General features: G+C 37.1%; 1 protein-coding gene across 10 annotated transcripts in view; it reads right to left on the bottom strand.

Moving 5' to 3' along the window:
• Window positions 1-22220, bottom strand: part of LOC109465611 (dipeptidyl aminopeptidase-like protein 6) — a 198996-nt gene that overhangs the window by 18300 nt on the left and 158476 nt on the right. For 9 of the 10 annotated variants that reach the window (XM_019762963.1, XM_019762964.1, XM_019762969.1 and 6 more), the window contains 15 exons: window positions 20673-20787; window positions 19932-20024; window positions 16768-16862; window positions 14861-14935; window positions 13633-13685; window positions 11715-11802; window positions 11158-11278; window positions 10003-10160; window positions 9258-9355; window positions 7067-7193; window positions 6323-6358; window positions 4321-4428; window positions 3592-3710; window positions 1707-1873; window positions 1023-1070 (listed from right to left, as the gene is read on the bottom strand). In XM_019762963.1, the coding sequence (XP_019618522.1) occupies window positions 1023-1070; window positions 1707-1873; window positions 3592-3710; window positions 4321-4428; window positions 6323-6358; window positions 7067-7193; window positions 9258-9355; window positions 10003-10160; window positions 11158-11278; window positions 11715-11802; window positions 13633-13685; window positions 14861-14935; window positions 16768-16862; window positions 19932-20024; window positions 20673-20787 (1501 nt within the window). The remainder of the gene's footprint in view (window positions 1-1022; window positions 1071-1706; window positions 1874-3591; window positions 3711-4320; window positions 4429-6322; window positions 6359-7066; window positions 7194-9257; window positions 9356-10002; window positions 10161-11157; window positions 11279-11714; window positions 11803-13632; window positions 13686-14860; window positions 14936-16767; window positions 16863-19931; window positions 20025-20672; window positions 20788-22220) is intronic. The other variant, XM_019762962.1, reaches the window with a different exon arrangement.

Raw genomic sequence — 22220 nt, 5'->3', positions numbered from 1 at the left:
ACCCTTCTCTTCTATAGTTATGGTGATACATGTTCCCTCATGCCCTCATGTTTCTTCTCCTTCTGCCATTTCGTTAAATGGGTTCAATTTCTTCATTTTTGGCCCAAATAACATGAAATTTGGCATGAAGGTACAGTGGCCAAATACCCCCAGTACTATTTTTTTTTCATTTTCTTGATACAGGCTTTTAGAATGGTTTTATTCAGACTTTTGGCTGTATTTTAAAACTTATAAGTAATGTACTTAGTCTATTATAATAGCAGTGTGTGTTACCATGATTGGAGTGTAACCATATTTGGACATAGGGTAAGGAGGTCAATGCCCAAATATGGGCAGCAGCTGCAGCCCTGTTTGCAGATGTGGTCGCTGATTGGCTGTTCCCTTAATTACTTTACTGCTAAATGAACACCTGTGTATGGTTCCACATACTTATAATAGGAACAACTACTTTGTTTTTTTTACAAGTATTGGCCAGGAAAAGGAGTCTCTTGGGTTGTAAATCAGTGGAAACATGCCATATAACCTACACATTTTTATATACCTTGCTATTTTCTAAACCAAATTTTAAAATCTTTAATCCAAATTAGCAGCAGGTATATGTAGTGGTGTGGTTGGATAAGGTCATTGACTTCTTGTTTAAAAGTTTAAAAAGTTTAAAAGATTAAAAGTTTGAAATTCATTGTTTGAATTACAGTCCAGTCTGTATGTTGACTTAATGGCTCCCTTCATAGCATTTGGAGCTATCATAGTAATTGCCTTGGTCTGTTTTTTTTTTAAATCCAAGAATCAACAAATCATATTGGTGTGGCTTTACTATTTGCTGACTTTATTTTTTGCTGTACCTGTCTCCACCACAAATGTATACATAGAGTTCTGCAAACATGTCCATTTTTCTCAGACCATGACATTTTGCTATCACAAACATAAAGTGATTTACAGTATTTACATGGCATTAAGTGCCCTGACAACTACAATGTAAAAAGAATTAAAACATTATAAAGGAATAAAGGGTAGGTATGTACCAATCTCATCTGTAGTGCTGTGCAGAGTTACCCTTGGAACATCTGGACCTGCATGAAGAAAAGTGTTCTTTCTTTTTAATGCAGAATAAGATGGATCATTATTTAACCTGTGCATGTACAGAATGATGCATTGTGGGTAATTAGTCTGTGAAAAGTCCATGAGATGTAAACCAGACATGTCTGGACATGGTATCAAGCCTGGTCTAGACACAAGAGCTATACAAGTGCAGTTCAAATTATTGACAAATCAAGACCCACAAAAGCTGCTTTAGTGACAGGGTGGATATGCATAATGTACAAATGTAACGTTATATGTACTTATGTTTGTACATTATACAGCATGTCATGTATATCATGCTCCAACATATTCAATTATTGATGGAAATGCCCCTTTCCTCTCAAAGATGTAAAAATTTTTGTGGGCCTGAATTCATGTATTGTTGAAACGTGGCAATGTAGGCTATAAAGGCTTGACTTGACCTCCAAAAAATTGATACAGTTAAATAGCACATTGGATCCACATACGGTATTAATAAAAGGCTGCTGCAGAATTTCAAACCACACATAACACAGAAGAAATAAGTACAATGGCATTAATTTTTTACAATGACATTGACAATCAGTTGCTTTGGCTTTTTAGAACAATGTAAAATGTCTTAGGAAACAAATGTGAAGTTGTCTCACCCAAGCAGTGCAAGGTGTACCACTTCTGATTCTTGCTGAAAGTGGCATCGTAGAAGGTGCAGTTTGGAAACAGGCCACAGCTCAGACACTTCCTGTCCTGGGCGCTGCCCATGCTCACACTGTACAGGTGCCTGCTGCGTGCCGTCTCCTCCGTACTCAGGAAGTAACTTCAGCACATATAAACAAGGAATCAAAGATCTTGTATCTCTATAGTTGTTCTAAATTTGTTTTACTCATTACTGTGATTTCTTGCTGATTCTGTCTAATTTTCCTTTTTTCCACCGGCTCCCATAAGGTAGCAGACGAGCACAGCAGGAAATTAAAGACAGGTAATGAGAGTTTTTCATGCCCTACATGCGGTTTCTCTTTTTAGCGAATGCCCCGGAATTGTCGCACGAATCTTAAACTTTTTAATGTGGTCATGTCCAGAGGGTGCTCCGGCGTGTTCATACCAAGTTTGAAGCGAATCCATCGAGCCGAACTTAAATAAATTGAAATTTACTGTTTTTTTACTCTTCTTAGTGTCACTGAATAGCCACTTAACTTCCGGGTTTTAAAGTAAATGCCCACTACTCCTTGCTAAATATCGGTCCTCACGCAACGCTGGCAAAATACACCACCACAAACATGTTCATACAGGATTCCCTGAATTTCTGAAGTTTCCGTGCCCTACAAGCTTTTAAAGTACCCATTTTTCGGCAAAATATGTGCTGAGACAACTTCGCCGCCTCGGCGTATACAATTCAAAATAGCTGACGGCTGCGGGTTTGCAAAAAAACACAGTCCAGTCCAATCAGCGGAAAAAGCAACCCAGTCTGATTTTGGGGTGGTGAAAGCAGTTTGCATTTTAGCACCCTTTGTCCAGCGCTTTTGGTGGACTGCAAGGAAAATGAAAGTCAGGGGAGTCCTATATGAACATGTTTGTGGTGGTGGATTTGGCCGCCATTGTGCGAGGGCCGATATTTGCAAGGAGTAGTGGGCATTCGCTTCAAACCCAGAAGTAAAGTGGGTATTCGCCGAGAAAAAAAACAACAAAATTTCGATTTACTTACAAAAATGTAAGAGTCGTGCAACAATTCCCGGGCATGCGCTAAAAAGAGAAACCACCTACATGTAGGGCCACACTGGATTAATTTTACAGATGACATCCCTGTGCGCATTGATTTTTGCCTGTTATGACCTCCTCCACGGCTCTGGCCTGGATGCCATCTTCCGTATGCATATACATTCATGGTAGTGACAATAGGGAGTCGGTGGTATCTACAGAGAATGGCACCTAGGCTGCCGAGGCTCCATGAAACTCAAGCACTACTTAGGTGGTCCCAGACGTACCTGTCATGTGGCAATAACTATGGAAACACAACCAAGCACACGACGAAAACAAAACTGCCTTACACAGAGGGAGATTAATTTTTCTAACTAAAATTATATACTGATTATTGTAAGAGAGGCTGCAATATGTCTATATGTATATAACCTTATCCTGTAAGTCATTACATTGCCAACATAGTACTAGTACCTCTTTGTGGGCTTGGGACAAGTCTGGTTATGGGCCACCTAGCAAATTGTATATCATTTTCTTAAACAATGGAAATGGGTATATGAATATGTGAGTAGCAAGTAAATGATGAGAATTTCATAAATATTCAGCAATGGTGTAAGGTCATGGAACTACATGTATCATAGTCAACTTCTAGACCAACATTTTAATTGGTCTTCAGATCAACAAAGCCCTTCTCTGGCTTTATTTTTGGTTCAACGTTTAACGTAACCCACTCTGGAGAAAATCAATATATGTTTTGTAAATTTCTGCATAAGATATAATCATTTAATTGTAAGAAGGTTCTAAGATTCTAAGATAATGATCTGTTCTATGCAAGCTTACACTGTGTTCGTCATTTGATCATAGGCCAGGATTTTGGTGACTTCCCATGGGCCACTAGTCAGGAACTCTTGAACCTTGTTGACACCTCCTGCAGTCTGTACAAAAGGGTATCCATTCCACTTTTTAAAGAAAGAAAAACAACCATTGGCAAGTGAGTTTCCATTAGAATAAAGACAGCACATACAGTCACAGTTTCAGCACCAAGGAGAGGAATGACATTGTTTTAGATCTGTTTCCCTGGTCTGCAGCGAGTAAATTCTACGATTCTGTGCACATTGGTTTTTGCCAGATTTTGAGGGAAACAATTAAAATACTTTGCATCACCCAAAAACCTCATCATTTTTATTAACTAATGTAGAAAATACAATAACAAGATGACAAAGCCATCAGACTGACATGTTTTCAATGATTGAAAAAAAATATATACCTATTACAGATGCTTTAAGAACAGGCACATGAAGGCAAAATCTTGAAGCACAATATGATTAAAAATATGAAAGAAGTTTTAGAATATTGGACTTCTCAAAATTTTTCGACTGTGCAACTCCTGTCCTTGTCAAGGAAAGAGCACTTCACTGTTATATAGATAACTCCAAGACTGGAATTGTACAGCTGAAAATTTAGGAAGTTGAATTTCTTCGGTTGAAAATTACAAATTTGTTTCAAAATGACTTCTACTAACACAAATGAACTTTCAAAAACTATAAATACTAGAAAGATTGTTCTTACATCAGCCCTGATGACAGCAATGTGTGGAAACTTCCCCCTGTTCCCCTGACTGTAGGGCAGCTGGATGAAGTACTTACTCCCGTCAGCAGCAAACATGGGCTTGATGTGCTGGGGAGGGGGTAGACACAATACAACTGTTCAGGACAAACACTTAATTTACATGTAATACAAACACATAAGGTTACATGCATATATACTCAAGACATTGCATCACCATTTATTAAGATGCTCTATACCCTTGCAACAACTTTCCATTCACTACAGGCTCCATATCTGGGTCTTCAAATAGTCAACCATAGAAACCAAACAGTGGATACAAATTTGGCAGAATATCAGCTGCAATAAGTACATGTATGTAAGTCTTTCTTTCAAACAGTTGACATTGCAAGAAACTAAGATGATACTCTAAACTGTTCAATAAATGAAACATTGCATGAAAATATTCCTATTAGGCCTCACCGATTTAATTTTATGGATGACATCCACGCGCGCATTGATTTTCACCTGTGAGCAAAAAAGATCACGTCCATCGAGGCTCTGGCCTGGCTCTAGGCCTGGGTAGTCCATGGTAGTTAGCGACAATACGGAGCCGGGGACCCAGGCTACCGAAGCTCCACAACTCAAGTACATACAGTACTAATTAATAAATTCTGCAAAAAGCCAGCATGTGCCGGCTTGTCGTATACGTCGCTAAGTACTGCCACAAATTCACAATGCCAGCTTTGTATTCCTGTGGTTTAGTAGCATTTTATTTTTGGCCGGAATTTTTTTTATTCGCCTGAGCGCAGTAGTTTGGGGTCTTCAGAGGATGTCATCCATAAAATTAAGTTGGTGTGGCCTTATTCAGAAACAGGGATGACACTTTCAAAAATGAAGAGATTATCTAGCTCCCTTTCTTTCTTTCTCTCTCTATATATATTATATTATATATACACTGTCAGTGGTCGAAATACTTTTTTTCAGTGCTCTGCAATATTGTAGAAGAGTCAAAATTTTGTTCTGCAATTTGAAAATACTTTCTGCAAATACACAAGCCTCCATACTACAACCTTCTCAAACCATTAATGTCTTTTTTACATCATATATAGCTTTGTAAATCTTTAGCATTACTGGAATTCTTTTAAGTTAAATCTATCACTCTTTTTTAATTTCAGACGTTATAGATCCTTTATAGTAAATTTATTATGTACTGGTATCTTCACGGGTCTTTCACCGCTGTCTCCCACTACAAGCTGCTACAACTAAAACCATACCTTACCTGTAAATGTACTGAGTAATCACACCCACATATCATCCTTCCACACAACATACTAATAAAAGACACACCAAAAAAACAGTACTTAACCCTTAAGCAACTCGATATGATTTGGTGCTACCTGAAACGGTCAGACTACTACCTTTTGTCAGTGACACTAAGAAAATTGCAGGTTTATAAGCACGAACTATTGATTCATATGCAAATTAGTGAAGACAAATTTTTGGAAGTCCAAAGGGAAACAAAAGATAGACAAGTCAAGACAAGGATGATGCAAATTAGTGAAGAAGCTCCTGTTGCTTCAAAACAGGAGCTTAAGTGTTGTCTGTCCTTGGGGCCAGAGAGTTCTAGTTTGCTAAATTGAAAACTATTGAATCTGGAGCCTATTTTTCCTTCTGCAAAATTGCAGATTGTATAGATTTTTCTTCTGCAATCTTGAAAATCTATCTGCAGATTGCAGACTGCAGACAGGTATTTCGAACACTGACTGTATATATCTTATATATAGAATGGTTTAGCATGTAATAGCAAACCCCGACTTGATGATGATGATAGAATAGAGGGGAAACTAGCCAGACACTAAGAGAATGAAAAAAACAACAACCTGTGAAAAAAAACAGCAACCTAACATCCAAATAATGTTGGAACTTTCATTCTTTAGCAAATTTTAATATGAAGTTAAAAACATTTTCATGTTTCACTTACATGTGTAATGTATATCAAAACACAATACAGTGTAGTACTTACCGGTCTTAGCCAGGCAGTGCTGGTTTGTCTGTAGTTCTATAGGGAAATGTAAGACGGAGAAAAAAGGGATAAATTTTCCTACTATTTCTCTTAAAGAGACAGGCAACAACTACCAGGTAAATAAAATTAGCATAAATACAGTGTAGCATGTACTACATTGCACAATACTGCTAATATCACAAGTACTTAGTATGTTACATATCAACAGTAGCATGCACAGTCCAGTGTTTAGTGACCCAAAAGGTCAAATCTTGAATGTTGTTGCTCACCTAACATGCACATAATGTTTTTATTCTCGTCCAAAAACCAAGGAAATAAATTTATGTGGCCTTATAAAAGTTTGTTTAAGTACCTTGAAAGTACCTTGAAAGTACCTTGAAAGGTAAAGGTCCATGTCAGGGGGACCTATATATAGCCTTTTTCAGGCTATAAGGGCAGTGGGTTGTTAGTTCATAATGGTAATAGTTAATGGAAGGAAGAGCCCATCAGTCTCCTTCCATTGCATTTTACCCCCCAACCAAAGCCAGGTACCCATTTTACAACCCTGTGTGGAGTGAGGACAGTCATGGAAAGTGCCTTTCCAAAGGACACAACATCCTGCCAGGAATTAAACCAATGGCCTCTTGTCATGTCCAGTGGCAGCCTTACCGCTCAACCATTTCATGTCTCAAAGGTTAAATCACATTTTCTAAAATCACATACTTTTCTCTAGGTGGTTATCAACATGATTGTGCTCAACCTCACCTCAGAACAGCTCCCAGTCACCGCATTACATATACAGATGATTGAGAGGTTTTGCCTGCGGTTTAGCCAGGTTACAGCCACCTTGTTGTCTGTAGCCCACACTACTGAGGAAAAGTAGTAGTCTCTCCTATAAAAGGGAACAGTAAAATATACACTAACATGATTAAATACTTTATATATACAAATCATCATGCCATGCTCATATATCTATCATATAGTAATTATGTGGGTTATACAATTAAGGGTTAATGTCCCGTCCCGAGGTGAATATGGTGTGATAAAGCCTTGTCAGTTGCTATAACCACCGAATAAAGCCACCAAGTGAGCGCAGCGAACGAGGTGGCTTTATGAGGTGGTTATAGCAACTGACAAGGCTTTATCACACCATATTCACCGAGAAAGGGCGGGCCATTAACGCTATTATCATATAGCTTACGCGATAGCCTATCCAAACTGATGCAGGGAAGAGTGACACAATGTACAATTTACCCCTTGCACATGCTGAATAGAACATAGAATATTTGTTCCATCTGGAGTCACCTGAGGTCACTGGCGGGTTCACGTTCTATCGCCTTCTATCTGGGTCACAGGCAGGGAACAGGTGTTCTTATGGGAGTCACCCGAGGTCATCGGAACACAACTCAAGTTATTTTTGGATTTTTTAGAAGTAGAGCCGTGTTCTATTGGGTCACCTGAGGTCATATGCGGGTGATTATCCATTTTGTTTAATGTATGGATTGGGATGAATAAATACCCGATTTTGACTCTATTTGTGACATTACGGCGACATAAAGAATGTGGAATGGAGCCTTCTGATTGGTCAACGTCACCCGGCTATATGATAATTATCATTAATAAGTATTTTGCAGCGTATGAAAGCTAATGGAGCAATAAGTATCCAACACTGCAAAAGTGAGACAATGCATTCTTGATGCACTATACAGTTTTAAACATGTTGTTTTCGAGTTATTAAAAATATTAGTATACTTTCAGTCTTCACTGTAATTAATACAAGTAGATTAGTCTGTCAGAATTAGTATTTTGTTTGTTTGTTTGTTTATTTCGATCCCCATTAGTGCTTAAAAGCACTATTCTTCCTGGGGTGTGGGGTCAATAAAATGAAACATTAATAACAAAACTTGTACATAATGATGATTACAAAATAATAAAGTAAGTTCAAAATCAATAGGAGAGGTGAGAGGTCGACCTAAAAAAAGCACAAAATAATCTGAACATAATCCAGCGTTGTACGTAACCAACAAAGGTGCCCCCAAAATTAACAAAGGTATAAAATTGATAAATAACTTAAATAACTGAATAGAACATAATGTCCAACTGATCATAATTCCAAAGATAATTATATTGAAATATAACAAATTGATCAGCCATTTAAATAACTAAAAGGTAGCAGCAGAGACAAAATAACTTATACAAAATCAAATAAAAAATTCTATACAAAAAGAGATCAGGTGTAGCTTATGCTACATGTAGTAATAGTTCAACTTCCTTTTATGTTCAAATTATGCATACAATGGGTTCTTCTTTCCTACCTGAAGGACTAGGATGTCATCTTTCAAGCATGTAACGTTACATGTATAGTATAAATGAAACTAAAAAATGGAATTCTTTTCCCAGAGTTTTGAGTTCATCAGTCCAGGTTTCATGGTACTAGACTGCAGTCCTTAGCATGGGACTTGTTTACCAATGATCCACTGTTTACTACAATGATGTTTTCAGAATCAGACACAGGATTACAATGTGCACTTAAGACAAGCTTTCATGCAAGGTGGAATACAAGAATATGTAAACCTCAAGAAAACCATGATAGTGGTGATTTTCAACAACACAGAAAGAACATTACATTTTGTAGTTGTATGTTCTCTTGATTTACTTTTTGGACATGCAGTTAGACTTCGGGCAGGATTTTACAAAATTTAATAAAGACTCGTATTATCAACTAACCAGAAACAACTGACCAATTGGTAGCCTGCATTTCATATTGATTGTATGAGGCCATTATACTGCCAAAAGCCTTTTTTTTTTAAAGGATTCTAAATTCCGAGGCATTTTGCAATATATTTTGTCTCTGTTATGAAAAGTTTGAGAAAAGATTATCACAATGCTTGGTTCACTTGCAATAGCTCCTGCATTTGCTATGTTGTTGTTTTGTTGTTGCTGGTGTGTAACTTACTGAGCCTTGATATCAGCTGGAGGTTCCAGGTTCAGAACCCTGCTTGGGTTTCCCGTATTGATGACAGAAATCTTCACTGTTGGATTAGTAGAACCAGGCTGAAGAGAAACAAAATGGAACCCATGATGAGGACAACATTCATCCAGGAACACATACATGTATCTGGAAATCTTATCATGCATAACTTTTCAAATTCTTCAATAAAGATAACAGACTGTATCATCAATCATTATTTGTAGCCAGTATAACCATCATTCAGCAGAGCATACCAGCCTTGCAGGCATGCGGCGTGGTGGCTGCAGCTGGCTACACTGTGCCGTTGCACATAACTGTAGGCTTTGTTAAAAGCTAGTGATGATGCCCCTACAGTATATAATGTTGGCCGTGAGTTCCACCATACAATAGTTCTAGGAAGGTATGAGTGCAACCTCAATCCTTGGTTGATAACTTAAAGGCATGATTTTGTACAATGTATTTCTTGTTCTTTTTTGAGATGGTGACAGATACAGTTAAGAAAGTCTAAGCAGTGCAAGAAAGTCTAACCCTCAGAAGTCGGGGAACAATAGATGATAAACTGGACAGTGAGTGAGAGTGGGTTTGTATGGCCACCAGCTTACCCTATACTATTTATTAGCCATTTTGTACATCATGCATAGTCTGGACATTTTCACCTGTCTTCCAACCCCCCAACTGTGTTTTTTTTTCATTCCTGTGACACTAGCACCACTTTTATAGTGGTTTGTACCTTAGGATACTTGATCTTGCGGATGGCATAGTAGCTGCCCTCTACGCTGTAGTCTGGAATAGCCACATCTTGTACAGCTGAGTCGTTAAACGTTGCAAAACAGATGTGAGTTCCATTTGGTGAAAACCACATGGCTTCATGGGACTGGAGAATCTCCTCTGTAAAGACAACACAACATAACTTATTCAAATCAGGATCTCACTTGTGTTAAGATGATGTTAATATTAATTTAATTTAACATTTACCTGACCTTCTGTGATTTTCAAAACACTGTTTTTTTCTATTTCATTTGTGGTAAAGCTAAATGTTGTTCTTTGTAAATTTTGTGCATTTGAATAATTTGCCTCAGATGTTTGTCTCTTTGAGACTGTTCTGATGTTAGTTTCTTATTTATGACTGATGTGTAGTTCCTGTAGACTTAATGTTGGATGTGTAAGACTATTCATGCTTGTGTAAATAAGGTATGATGATCATGTCTGTCAGAGTGTCCTGTAGTTGTTGTTGTGTTAGGATAGCTTTGTACTCCTGTTTATACATTGTATATATAGAATGATTGTGTAAAATGTTAGCTGTCACTGTTCTAAACATTTTTCCTATATGAATATTTATGACAATAATACATCAGACATTAACATTCATATAGAATTTTTTTTAAACAGTGACAGCCAACGCTTTACACAATTTACCCTAGTACAAAAATTGGGATCCTGAATACATGAATACATGTATGTCTCATGGCAATATTCAGTATTTGTAATTCACAGAAAAGGAAAACCCTGCACAGAAACCCAGGGAAGACACCCCTGTACAGATTAGTCCTACGGTACAAACCCTAGCACAGAAAAGCCAGGGGGATTAAACACCCCCATAAAAAAGTCCTAGGGAGCACACCCTAGCCAAAAAAGCAAGTGGGAATGGCCCCTGTTACATTGTGTAAATGTGTTTATTTACTTGTATCATTGTTAAATAATAATGAATAAAATCAGGACCTCATTGCTAGAAAAGCCTTCCTTGTTAAGATAAGATAATCATTGGATCAACTGATATAAAATATGTCAGTGATAAAGGTGAACACCATTTGGTGAAGATATAAGGTTGTGAAACTTTAGTTGTGTTTGTTAATAATTGTTGTTGGGGTAGTACTTTATCCCTAACCTTCATACACCCAATCAGGAATTCCATTGAATACAACTCCTTCTTGTCCCTCAAATGTCAGCTGCACAGGTTCTGTAGCATAGCTGTTCTTGTAATAGATGTTGTTTTTGTAAACAAATGCCTGCAAAACAATACAGTACAGTTCAATGGCAAAATTGCAAAGTGACTTGTTGAGACTAGTGTGCAAGACTTTATCTGATAAATGATCAGAATCTTCTTAGTTGTCATTTTATTGCAACAGTCTCACTATTGAATATCTAATTGTATTAAGGTTACCATCTGATGTTTCTGACTATCCGTATTCTGAGTACTATGTAGTATCTATGAATTAGGCGAAATTGACTTGACATGACAAGGGTCACTGTTATGTAAATAAGGTAAAGGTAGAGTTTGAAGTGTCTTTAGATATAGTTTACCTAGTAGACGTCTCACCTTCATCAACAAACTAACAATAATATGTCTACTAGGTGATGCACTACGTCTACACACATTTGAGGATATTCCTGAAACCCACAGGGCATACATTTGTAGATAACAAGAAGAAACATTATAATTACAATCTGATGATCTCTGGGTCCAAATATGGCCAGCTGAAGTGTGGCTTCCCTCATGGAAGAGTCAGGCTTGAGTTCCACTGAGGCTCTCCTGGATAGGAGACATACATGTAGGACATTCATGTCATGTTGGTTTCAGTCTATGAAAATATTAGGGAATCAATCAAGACCCTCACCAACACAATACTGGGATCAGAAGCTCATATCCTGAGACTTACAGTAGAGCTTCTCATCATGTTGGGAAGAAATCTGACCCTTCCTCACCTTTCCTCTCCTTGTCCAATTGAAGTAGAGCTGATTTCATCAACAATCAAATATTCTAAAATACCAGTACATAACAATTGAGCAACTAGTTAATATCCTAAAAAATTTCCTATTTAGAGTTACTAGAAATCATCACTCATATCTGAGGTCAGCTAGTATCCAAAAGTTTGTTAACTCTTCAGTCAGTGGTGAACTACATGTAGGAGTTTTCTTTACATTGATACACCAAAGATGATAAAATCCTGGGACTAGAATACATAGTTGATTCAAATAAAGACAGACCTTTAAAGAAACAATATGATGAATAATGAAAATTAAACTGTTTTCCAACTCAAAGAATTTGACTCACAGGAATTTTTGACGTCAGTGTAACGTCAGCACTGGGTCAAAGTTCATCAGACGTGAGTTCTACAGCCCAGTCAGTTAGCTTTTGAGAAATTTTGGTTGAAATTCTGAGGAGTCAAATTCAATCAATAGGAGAAGAGCTTAATATTCATGATGTAATTCATCAAACCAGATGGTATTTCATGCTACAAGATTGTTTGACTGCTACAACTGTCATTCAATGAAATTCTTCTACCTAACAGTTACATGTACACGGTTGCATATGTTCTGACACCCAATTCTAAGCCTGGTACCCAAACTACTGCTGCCAAAAGTCTCTTTTGTCCTCCAATTTCTAACTATAGGTTTGGACACCTACATAATGTAACTACTGTGTTCAAACAACTCAACGAATGTCCTGACAACCATAACCCACATAGGTCTCTTAGTCTTCAACTCTTCAACATTGCATCTCATTGCATACATTTTGTATATAAACATTATTATTAAATTGATTAGTGACTTCTTCATATCAATATCAATTAAATATCAACTCTTAACTACTCACCTGAGAAGAGACTTCTTGTAAATAACTCATTTTCAAGATCACTTTCTTTTTTTTCTGACACATTATAGTATTAGGCCACACCAATTTAATTTGTTGGTTCTCGGATTCGCCTCTTCATTTTTTTCTGATTTGCAAAAAAAAAAAAAGATTCTGGTTCTGAATCAACTCAAAAATGCTCATATTTTGCCCCCAACAGTTGTGGAAAGTCCTTTTCTCCCTAGCTGTTGCAGTGTTTCCATCTATCAATGCAGTGGTTTGATTAAAAGTTCAAAATTCATTGTTTAAATATTAACACAACCTTTTGTGTTGACTTCATGGCTCCTATCATAGCATTTGGGGCTATAATAGGATGCCTAAACCTGTTTTTATTTTTATTTTTTTTCGCCCTGTCGTTTCATGTTTTTTCTGACAAAATCCGAGAACCAACAAATTAAATTGGTGTGGCCTTACTATAAAAATTAAGTCACTTTTATTTAATAAAAGTGACTTTAACTTAGCATGAAAGTTCATCTGTGTTGGTACAAGTCATTATGAAATAAAGACTAAAATAAAAGTGACTTTAATTTTTAAATTAACAGTTTTGTAAGCCCTGTAATTGCATTGAATACTTTTAAGGTCTTATCTTCGAAGATATCACACAATTTTTCCAGATCTTACAAATTCTCAACTGATTCAACTTTTCCAAATCATCATATTTATGTAGATGGGAAAGGAAATTACAACATTATAATGCATGCAATCACCATAAGTAGATTGAAGACTTACTTTGTGTTGACATTGAAAATTGAATACTTTGCTTCAAAAGAGTGTCTGTATCGCTGTGAGAGATGAGAGAAAAAAACAGATGACATAAAGAAATTTGCATCCTGTATACATGCCTGCCTGCCATCATCTCTACTAAACATTGAAATGTGCAGTACTGAAGTGGATAGACAGGTGGCATGGCTAAACACATGTTACCGGGTATATTAGTTTGCACACACAAACATTGCGAGAGGAGTAATGGCACCTTCATGTCTCAATCACAAAAAACTTGAAAGCTGTCTCTTAACTACAAAATATTCAACCATTCCTCACTTAACACATCATCAAAAATCCATCATACATGATACCTCTTCTCTATCACGTTACAAGAGAAACACTAGTTCCATATCTGCTTGGAGACTAGAAAATTGATCTTCAACCAGGGTAGTTGAAAAAGTGGCGGAACAAATCAGTTATATTCCTGATAGAACATTGGGTAACCAAGCACGCTGTTGCCTGCCTTCCAGTCGCTTCTGTAGTGCTGTCCACATACATGACTATATCTCCACATAATCATAGCTGTCCCTAAATATTCAAGTAAGTTGAAGTAACCGATTCAGATGACTGAAGTGGCTTAACAGGCTTGAAAACTACCTTGATTTTCTATCAATCTTACAAATGAGGGAAGAGGGCCATGTCACTACATTTTATGGGGCAAGAAACCCATGTACATTTAAAGAAAATCTTGGTTCCGATGATGCTTCATATGAAGAGGTTTTCTCTCACATTCAAAGGTTTATTTTAACGTTAACGTTTAACGTTAATTTTATTCCTCATATGGCAATCCCTATATAGAGCCCCCGTCACATGTTGCTTATGTTTGGCAACTTTAAAGTTGAAGATAAAGGCTGGCTGTTTGTTGGATCTCAATAGCGGGCTTTTGGTGGCTGAAATTGCACAAAATTGTCTCTCTAGAAAATCATCCACCTCATGTACTTTGTGTGTATAATCTAAAATTGACAGCGTCAAACTCTAAAATGATTTACACTGTTACACTCACACTCACTCACTCACTGTCCGGTTTATCGTCTGTTGTTCCCCGTCTTCCGAGGGTTAGACGTGTTTGCATAATACATCTGGGGCTTGATTTGTTTATATATTCTTACGGAAGTTCCGAGCTCCCCCGCCTATATATATATATATATATATATATATATATATATATAGTTAAAATCAAAGGCAAACTAACCTTGTTGACATTGTAGATCAGCAGAGCGTACTGCAGGTCAGCGGAGATTCTGTATCGGGAGGCATCAATGTCGCTCTGGGGACAGAACAAAGAAAATGAAAAAGGTAGAACTTCACAGCAAATACATTCAATAACAAGAGTTCCACGATCTCATACCTTCACCAAATGATGTTAACCCTTCCGGTTGACGAATTATACAATTTTAATCATTGATTTCACAAATAAGGACCTCATTTGCATCAATTATATCAGTTGATCATATTCTCCACCCAGTGACAGTCTTATATCTTAACAAAAAAGGCTATTCTAGCACTTCCTCATAAATTATGCAAATGAGGTCATGTTTTGAATAAAATATGTTTATTGATGTTCACCTTCAAAATGCGGCAAGTTTGAAATTCCCAGCAGTTACAACTACGAAATTATAACAATTTCCCATTAATTATGCAGATTTGGTCTTCATTTACATAATCTATATCCTCAGATGTTTTTCTCGCTCTCAGTTACATGTCACAAGTGTTTCATAGTTGTATTATCGAACATAGCAGATCTATAGAATTTCCTCATTAATTATGCAAATTAGCTCCTGATTTGCCACTAATTAGGTCAAGCATCACTTCAGCTACCTACAAACCAAAAATGAAGACAATCGGTCAACCGGTTCTTGAGTTATCCTCCTTCGAAGATTTTTCAACAAACGCTCCTGCAGTTCCAGAACATGTCATGTCACCGCTACTGAAAACATAACCTTCTTGGCGAAGGTAATAATGTTAAACTCAGCATGCTTATTTACCAATTTATCTATATGCAATGTATGTTTACGTTCATTTGTATCTACATGTTGCTCAGCGGGCAACCTAAAACTAGGTCACCCATCAATATTTTGGGTTGCCCCAATTACAATGCTCTAATAAAAATCAAGCTGTTCTATAATTAGAAACTTGATAACAAAGAATTCAAACTAAGTCTGAAATAAAACATGATTTAATTATTCAAAAAATGTCTTGTAAGTACTCAAGTATGCAGGTGTATATTGAAGTAAATCAAATTATGCAAAGAACATTGGAACATACGAGAGGTACTAAAAGTTTCGTCTTTGTAACATGATAGCTTGTTTATTTCAGATGGCAGGCCACATGTAAAGAGGTCGCTCTTATGCTGGCTGAGGCTAGCCTGGGTGACATCTGATCCTTGCATTCCCTGGCCAGAAAAAAATGACCGCTGTACTAAAACTTTAAAAAAAAGATAACTTGCATGCTGGGCAACTTAAGCATCTCCCACAAGTCTTGCACAGAAAACATGACTTGTGCGGCAAGAGTACGAGAGTGGGTATGTCAAACCCTGTAGTTGAATAACACCTTACTTACAATGTATGAGACTCACTCACTCACGTCCAAGCTTATCCAAGAACACCTTTAAAGAAGTCACTGATATGGTCTAATTTGTTGATTCAATGAAAAATTTGTCAAAAAAGGCATTTTAGGAAAAATGCAAAGTTTACATAACTAGCCATGTCTATATTCAAATATGCCCTAAACATTGTAGAGCACCTATGATAAAAAATATTTAAGTTATCAGGGCTTGAAATTCAGTTTTGGGAATACATGTAGATGCTCTAGTACTAGTGCAACCTAAAATAATGGGTGCACAAAAGAATTTTTGGGTGTACCAAATATGATAAATCTTAAACTTACAACAGATAAAGATTTTATCATTTTTCTGACACTCAGATGTCAATATGCTGTATACTAGTATACATTTAATATCTTTACATATTACATAAACCTACAAAAATATCTGGATGCACCTGTCCATGCACCAAGAATTGGGTTCACAGCTCCAATTTTTGGTGCACTAAGGTGCACATAGTATATGTGTATGCACATAGTATATCGAGCTATACTTACAAAGGTGTCATTTTTAATAATGACAGTAGATGAGTTGTCTGTAGCCTTAAACTTGACAACAGCATCACTTCCATTCCTATAGACGAACTCATCTTCTGCAAGGAAACAGCAGGGGCTCAAGTTTAGAGGTCAGGTCAAGTAGGAAAGATATACATGTGCAATTATATTAGAATAAGATTTATTAAGCCTAAGACTTGTCTAAGATGACTACCCAGTATCCCAGGGACTGAGTAAAATTGGTCTTCTTAGTTTGTTAAACCATAGACAATACAAGACTGAGAACAAAAAACTCACAGCAATAGATTTTAGAGTGCCCCATAAGGCCACACCAATTTAATTTCTTGGTTAACAGATTCGCCCGCTTCATTTTTTTCTGATTTGGAAATTCATTGTTCAAAATTCATTGTTTAAATTTTGAACCAGCCTGGTGTGTTGACTTCATGGCTCCTATCGTACCATTTTGGGCCATAATAGGATGCCTAGGCCTGATTTTATTTTTTATTTTTTTCGCCCGCCCGCTCCATTATTTTTCTAGAAAAATCCGTTAAACAAGAAATTAAATTGGTGTGGCCTAATAACCCAGAGTGATCCATCCAGTGCAATTTAACATTACGCAAAGACCATCTATTGCTGAAATAAATGGCAAACTACATGTAGCCAATTTCATTAAGATTTCATCAAGTTATCATCAAAAAAGTTTTCTGCCACCTACTTTGATTTGGTCATTTGCAGAGAAAAAAATACATATATTTTGTATCTTTGTTGCATTGCAAGTGCACGTGGTTGGCTCACATGTACATGTAGGTATGGGGGAAAAATTGGCACCAAGAAAATAAGTTGTTATGGCCAGATTGCTGGCTTATGTGAGGTGGTATCTTGGGCAATTTTGACTATATTATTTATATGTTGAAAACGAGATACACTTTCTACTTGACTGTACATTATATAAAGATGAACGCCAAGAGCTATTTGATACTTTACAATTAGACAAGATATACTGTATGTAAGAAAATGTCAAAGCAGGACATGTTTAAATACTTGATGTCATACAAGAACGAATGTACAGTAGACAAACTATGTAATTATGTTTCCAAATGTTTCCAAAAGAGAGAAGAAAGGGCAACTAACAGTAGATGATAGGTAGTTTATAGTATTATTGTAATGTATACTTTAGATTCCTAGCACTTTGCATTAGCGTACCAGTATGAAATACTCATGTTTTACATACTGGATATCCTCTTGTGCATTTAGCCCATCTGGTCAAGAACAAGCAATAAAGATTCATATCATATCATTAAAGGAGTACTATATAAGTCCAGAAGGGAGTGCTATTTTCCAGTAGATTATGCTGCAATGAATATATAACTAGGCGCCTTTTTGCATAATTTCGCTTGTATGACTTGCACGGCGCATGTTTGTAAAAAGATATCAATATTATTTTCCTCCACGCTGAACCAGAATTGATACATCCGAGAACTTTTGATTATGCAATTGCAATGCTCAAACACTTCAAGTCAACATATTTAACATTTTCTGTGAAAACAATAGGAGACAAGCACACTAATAAGCTGATTATTGAAAACTTGCTTTACTTTTCTTGACCTCTGGTTAGGATACTATTTAATAATATTAGGATGTCTAGCAGTGAGCTGCCAGTTTTATCCTTTGTGTTTTGATTTTCTCAGGTTATTTTTCATATAAATGTTAATTGAACAGATAACAAGAAGCCATAGGTGACAATCCTCCGTGAAGTTTTATATATTTCAACAAAATCCCAAGCGTCAAAGCCAGACCTACTGTGCAGACATTATAATTAGGCAACGGTTAATACAATGAGGGCGCGTCACAAGCATAAAACATACAAAGAGCTAAATCCATTACTGCTCGCAGGGCGTGTAAAAGATACTGTGCTTCAAGTTCGAAGTTCGTTTTTAATTACACACACACAATCATTGCATTCACATAAAGATCGGACTATCATGGTCGTGTCTAGTAACAAAGACAGACCCACCGTCTTACCGTGCCTGTACCTAATTAGGCGCGCCTGGAACAGGCCAAATTCCAGCAACAGTTGCGGTAAGCACCGCGAGTGTTACTACCGCCGGCCAGATAACAAGGATATCTGCTTAGAGTACCTCTGCTACCAGACAACTGCCTAAACCCACGGCCTATTCCACAGGATTGTAAAAGTAGGGATGTTTCTAAAATATGAATTTACTTCAATATCAAAACAGCTACGGTAAAAATAAAAAGACGTGCATCATCCCGAACATAATGCCACACCACATGCAAAATTACACAGAAATGCGACGTACGGAAGAATGCGTTTTGGCTGCGAACATCTTCCAAAAAACTTGGCATCTCTTAAGCATGGGAAAAAACATCTGGAACCACTTATCAAAACCACCCCGTATCTGCATGAAGTTCCACCCCCCCCGCTGCTATTCCAAACAACGCGTTTTTCTGGACCATTCCAATTCGCCTCGTAATTGTAGGGGTGCGTCTGCAATATTACATTGACCGCGAAAGCAGCAACGGCAAAAATACACATTCGTGCATCAACACGGGCATGCCCGCAGACGGCGTATAAAATTGCGTGCCGATTACACAAAGAGAACCCAGTGTTTTGACTGCGAACATGAAAAATCAGCCGATCACAACACTCCGTCCGGAGGTCCTGACCTCCTTCACGGAGTAATTAGATTATGCAGCTTATGGAAAAGATAATTAGATTACGCTGTTGTATTTAATCACCAATATTTTCTGGATAAATGAGGGGCAAAGGAAACCAAGAAGGCCAATAAGGACACCAAGAATGGTCAGTAAGATATCGAAGAACACAAAACAGTAATATGATTTTATCACCCCCGAAACATAACTTTCTTGGTCAAAACATAGACACCAATGGGGTAGCGTGGTGTATTCTGGGATAGTTTTGAGAGTATTTTGAGAGTTTGTCCTGGATTCGAAGCATTTTAAGACTTGCATGCATAATGAGCATTTTATTGTATATACTGTAAAGTAATATGCATTTTTCACTTCCTAAAATTAATGTCTGTCGGAATATAACACTCCCTTCTGGACTTTATACTGCTTTAAGGGAACAATTGTGAGTCTGCATTTAAGATGTTACTGTTCTGAAGCATATCTGAACATTGGCCTACCACTGATCCACTTCAATGAGACACCTTGGGCCTTCCAGGCGTCGTCAAACAGGTCCTCAAATGTAAACTTAGGATTCGTGTTGATGTGTGAATCTGAAACACACATGCAGTCACACATTTTAGAAAACATAAACACATTAAAAAACACATCAGTTCGAAAATGGAACTAGAATTATTATAGGTATTCTCAATTGCTAGTAACATGTGGCTTGATCCAACCGCATTTGTGGAAAAGAGTCCGCTACTGGTAGTGTATGAGTGGTTTAAACCTCACATTCTGGGCTTAAAAGTTAAATGCATCCAATGCAAGTTCAGGGTGGCAAAACTGGATGAAAAAATCTATCTGATATTGATATGTACTACCATTTCTTACATGTAGCACATTTTTGGTAACATTTCATACTGGAATCATTCGAAACACATTGTAGCCCCCAAACAAGCTAGATGGAGGGAAATCGTCATTGGCCTATGCTCCGAATGGGGCCCTGAAGGGCCCAGGTAGTAGTAGTAGTAGATATCAGTCTGCTATGGAATAGCACTGTGAGATATCACTATGCTATAGATTCAACTTACTAGTACTAGTACATTAAAAGATTGACCAGAAATGTGAACATCCAGTTTTGCTGCCCAGAAATTGTATTGGATGCATGTCTTTAAGCACCATGTACTTACTGTACAAAACTCCTTAGTGTTACAATTAATGGTGGTTTGCAGCCGGTCATGTGAAACAAGGAAACTAACCTGGCGTTAGCAGAATGACTGCAGTGACGATGAGTGAACACACGATGAGGATGACCAGCAGGGCGATGATGATGCCCTTCCAGTTCCGCTGGGATGGGTTGTTCCCAACCAGCTCCTGAAATGTGCAACACAATGTGAGGGAGGCAGTTCAGTCAAACTTCTCAATATATACTGAGATACTGACTGATGTGAGAGAGACTTAACGCTATGGAGAGAAAACAGACAGGAATGGAAGACGCTTCACCTGTCAGAAACGGGACAACAAAGAGGACATGTCTGTTCACTTTGACTTAGGCCCACTTTACACTCATTTTTGCAACAGCGGCGTCCGTCTTTAGACTGAGACCATCCAAAAGTCTGGCAGGACACCCGTGGTGCTCAATAAATAGATTGGCATTGTGACTGACACGACCCATTGTGACAACTAAAAACATACATGGAAGTTTGTAAAATTTTCATCCTTGTTGATTTTTAAAATGTCATTAACATTTTCTATATTCATTTAAAAAGGCTCTCAGACAATTTATTGCAAATAAAACCATTTAACTTTTATTACAGGAAATCATGTGTGACAAATGAGTCAAACTAGGTTCTCTGAGTGATGAATAACATTAAAAAATACATGGAATTAGTAGTCAGGGATGTATGATATATGCTAATCAGACGAACCCTGACCGCTGTTGTGAGTTTTAAAGGGTTTATAAATTTACTTAGAAATCAACGTTAACTACTGAATCAACTAAGTAACAGGGGATAAGTGAATAATGGTGTGAAATTAGTGAGGCCTTGTAGATAGGTAAGTGGTACAACCACAATGATAAGAACCATTATGTACAAGGTTGCTCTAGACTGCAGGTTAGGCAGAATCTAATTATCATTCAGCATGATTGAGTGGAGCTTCCTATTCAAGTTAAATATAGCAAGCACTCAATCTGTTCTAAGAGTAATCCAGTCTTAGTTTCAATGTATATATAGTACCTTATGTCACATATAACACTATGAACAAGTATGTTGCCATCATAGTCACAGTCAGACACTTCCTAAAGAGGGCCCCAGTAGTTTATAGTTTGGTGGGCTGTGGACTATTCATGCATGAACAATGTGTGGTGCATCAAGCCTGACTGTGTCATATTGTGTAAAATCAATAAAACCGATATAGCACAGGGCTGAAGATTCAGAGCACTTCTGTACACACAAAATTGGAGCCATGCACCTATTTTTTTGGACTGTGGTGCACCTTGACATTTGTGTAGCCCAAGGACATACTAATATAAAAATCGTTAACTTTAAATCATATTTTAATACCAAAACCTTACAGCTGGTTCTACCTCTTTTTGATAGATTTTAATTGCAACAAAAGTATTTCAAAAAGCTCGAGCAAATTCAGTTTTGTCTGCCATATGTTTTTATTGTTACTGTTGTTTGTATGTTTGCATGAATGATATACAAGTAAAAAGTAGATACATATATAGGTATAGGTATATACATATATAGGTATAGAAAACCTAATGGCATGCTCTTATATTTTATAAATACATGTCGTTGGAA

Source organism: Branchiostoma belcheri, unplaced genomic scaffold (genome assembly GCF_001625305.1).
Source record: "Branchiostoma belcheri isolate BF01 breed outbred unplaced genomic scaffold, Haploidv18h27 scaffold154, whole genome shotgun sequence".
In the NCBI taxonomy this organism is placed as follows: domain Eukaryota; kingdom Metazoa; phylum Chordata; class Leptocardii; order Amphioxiformes; family Branchiostomatidae; genus Branchiostoma; species Branchiostoma belcheri.
Note: the sequence above shows the minus strand (reverse complement) of the source record. Positions and strands in the feature narration are given on the sequence as shown.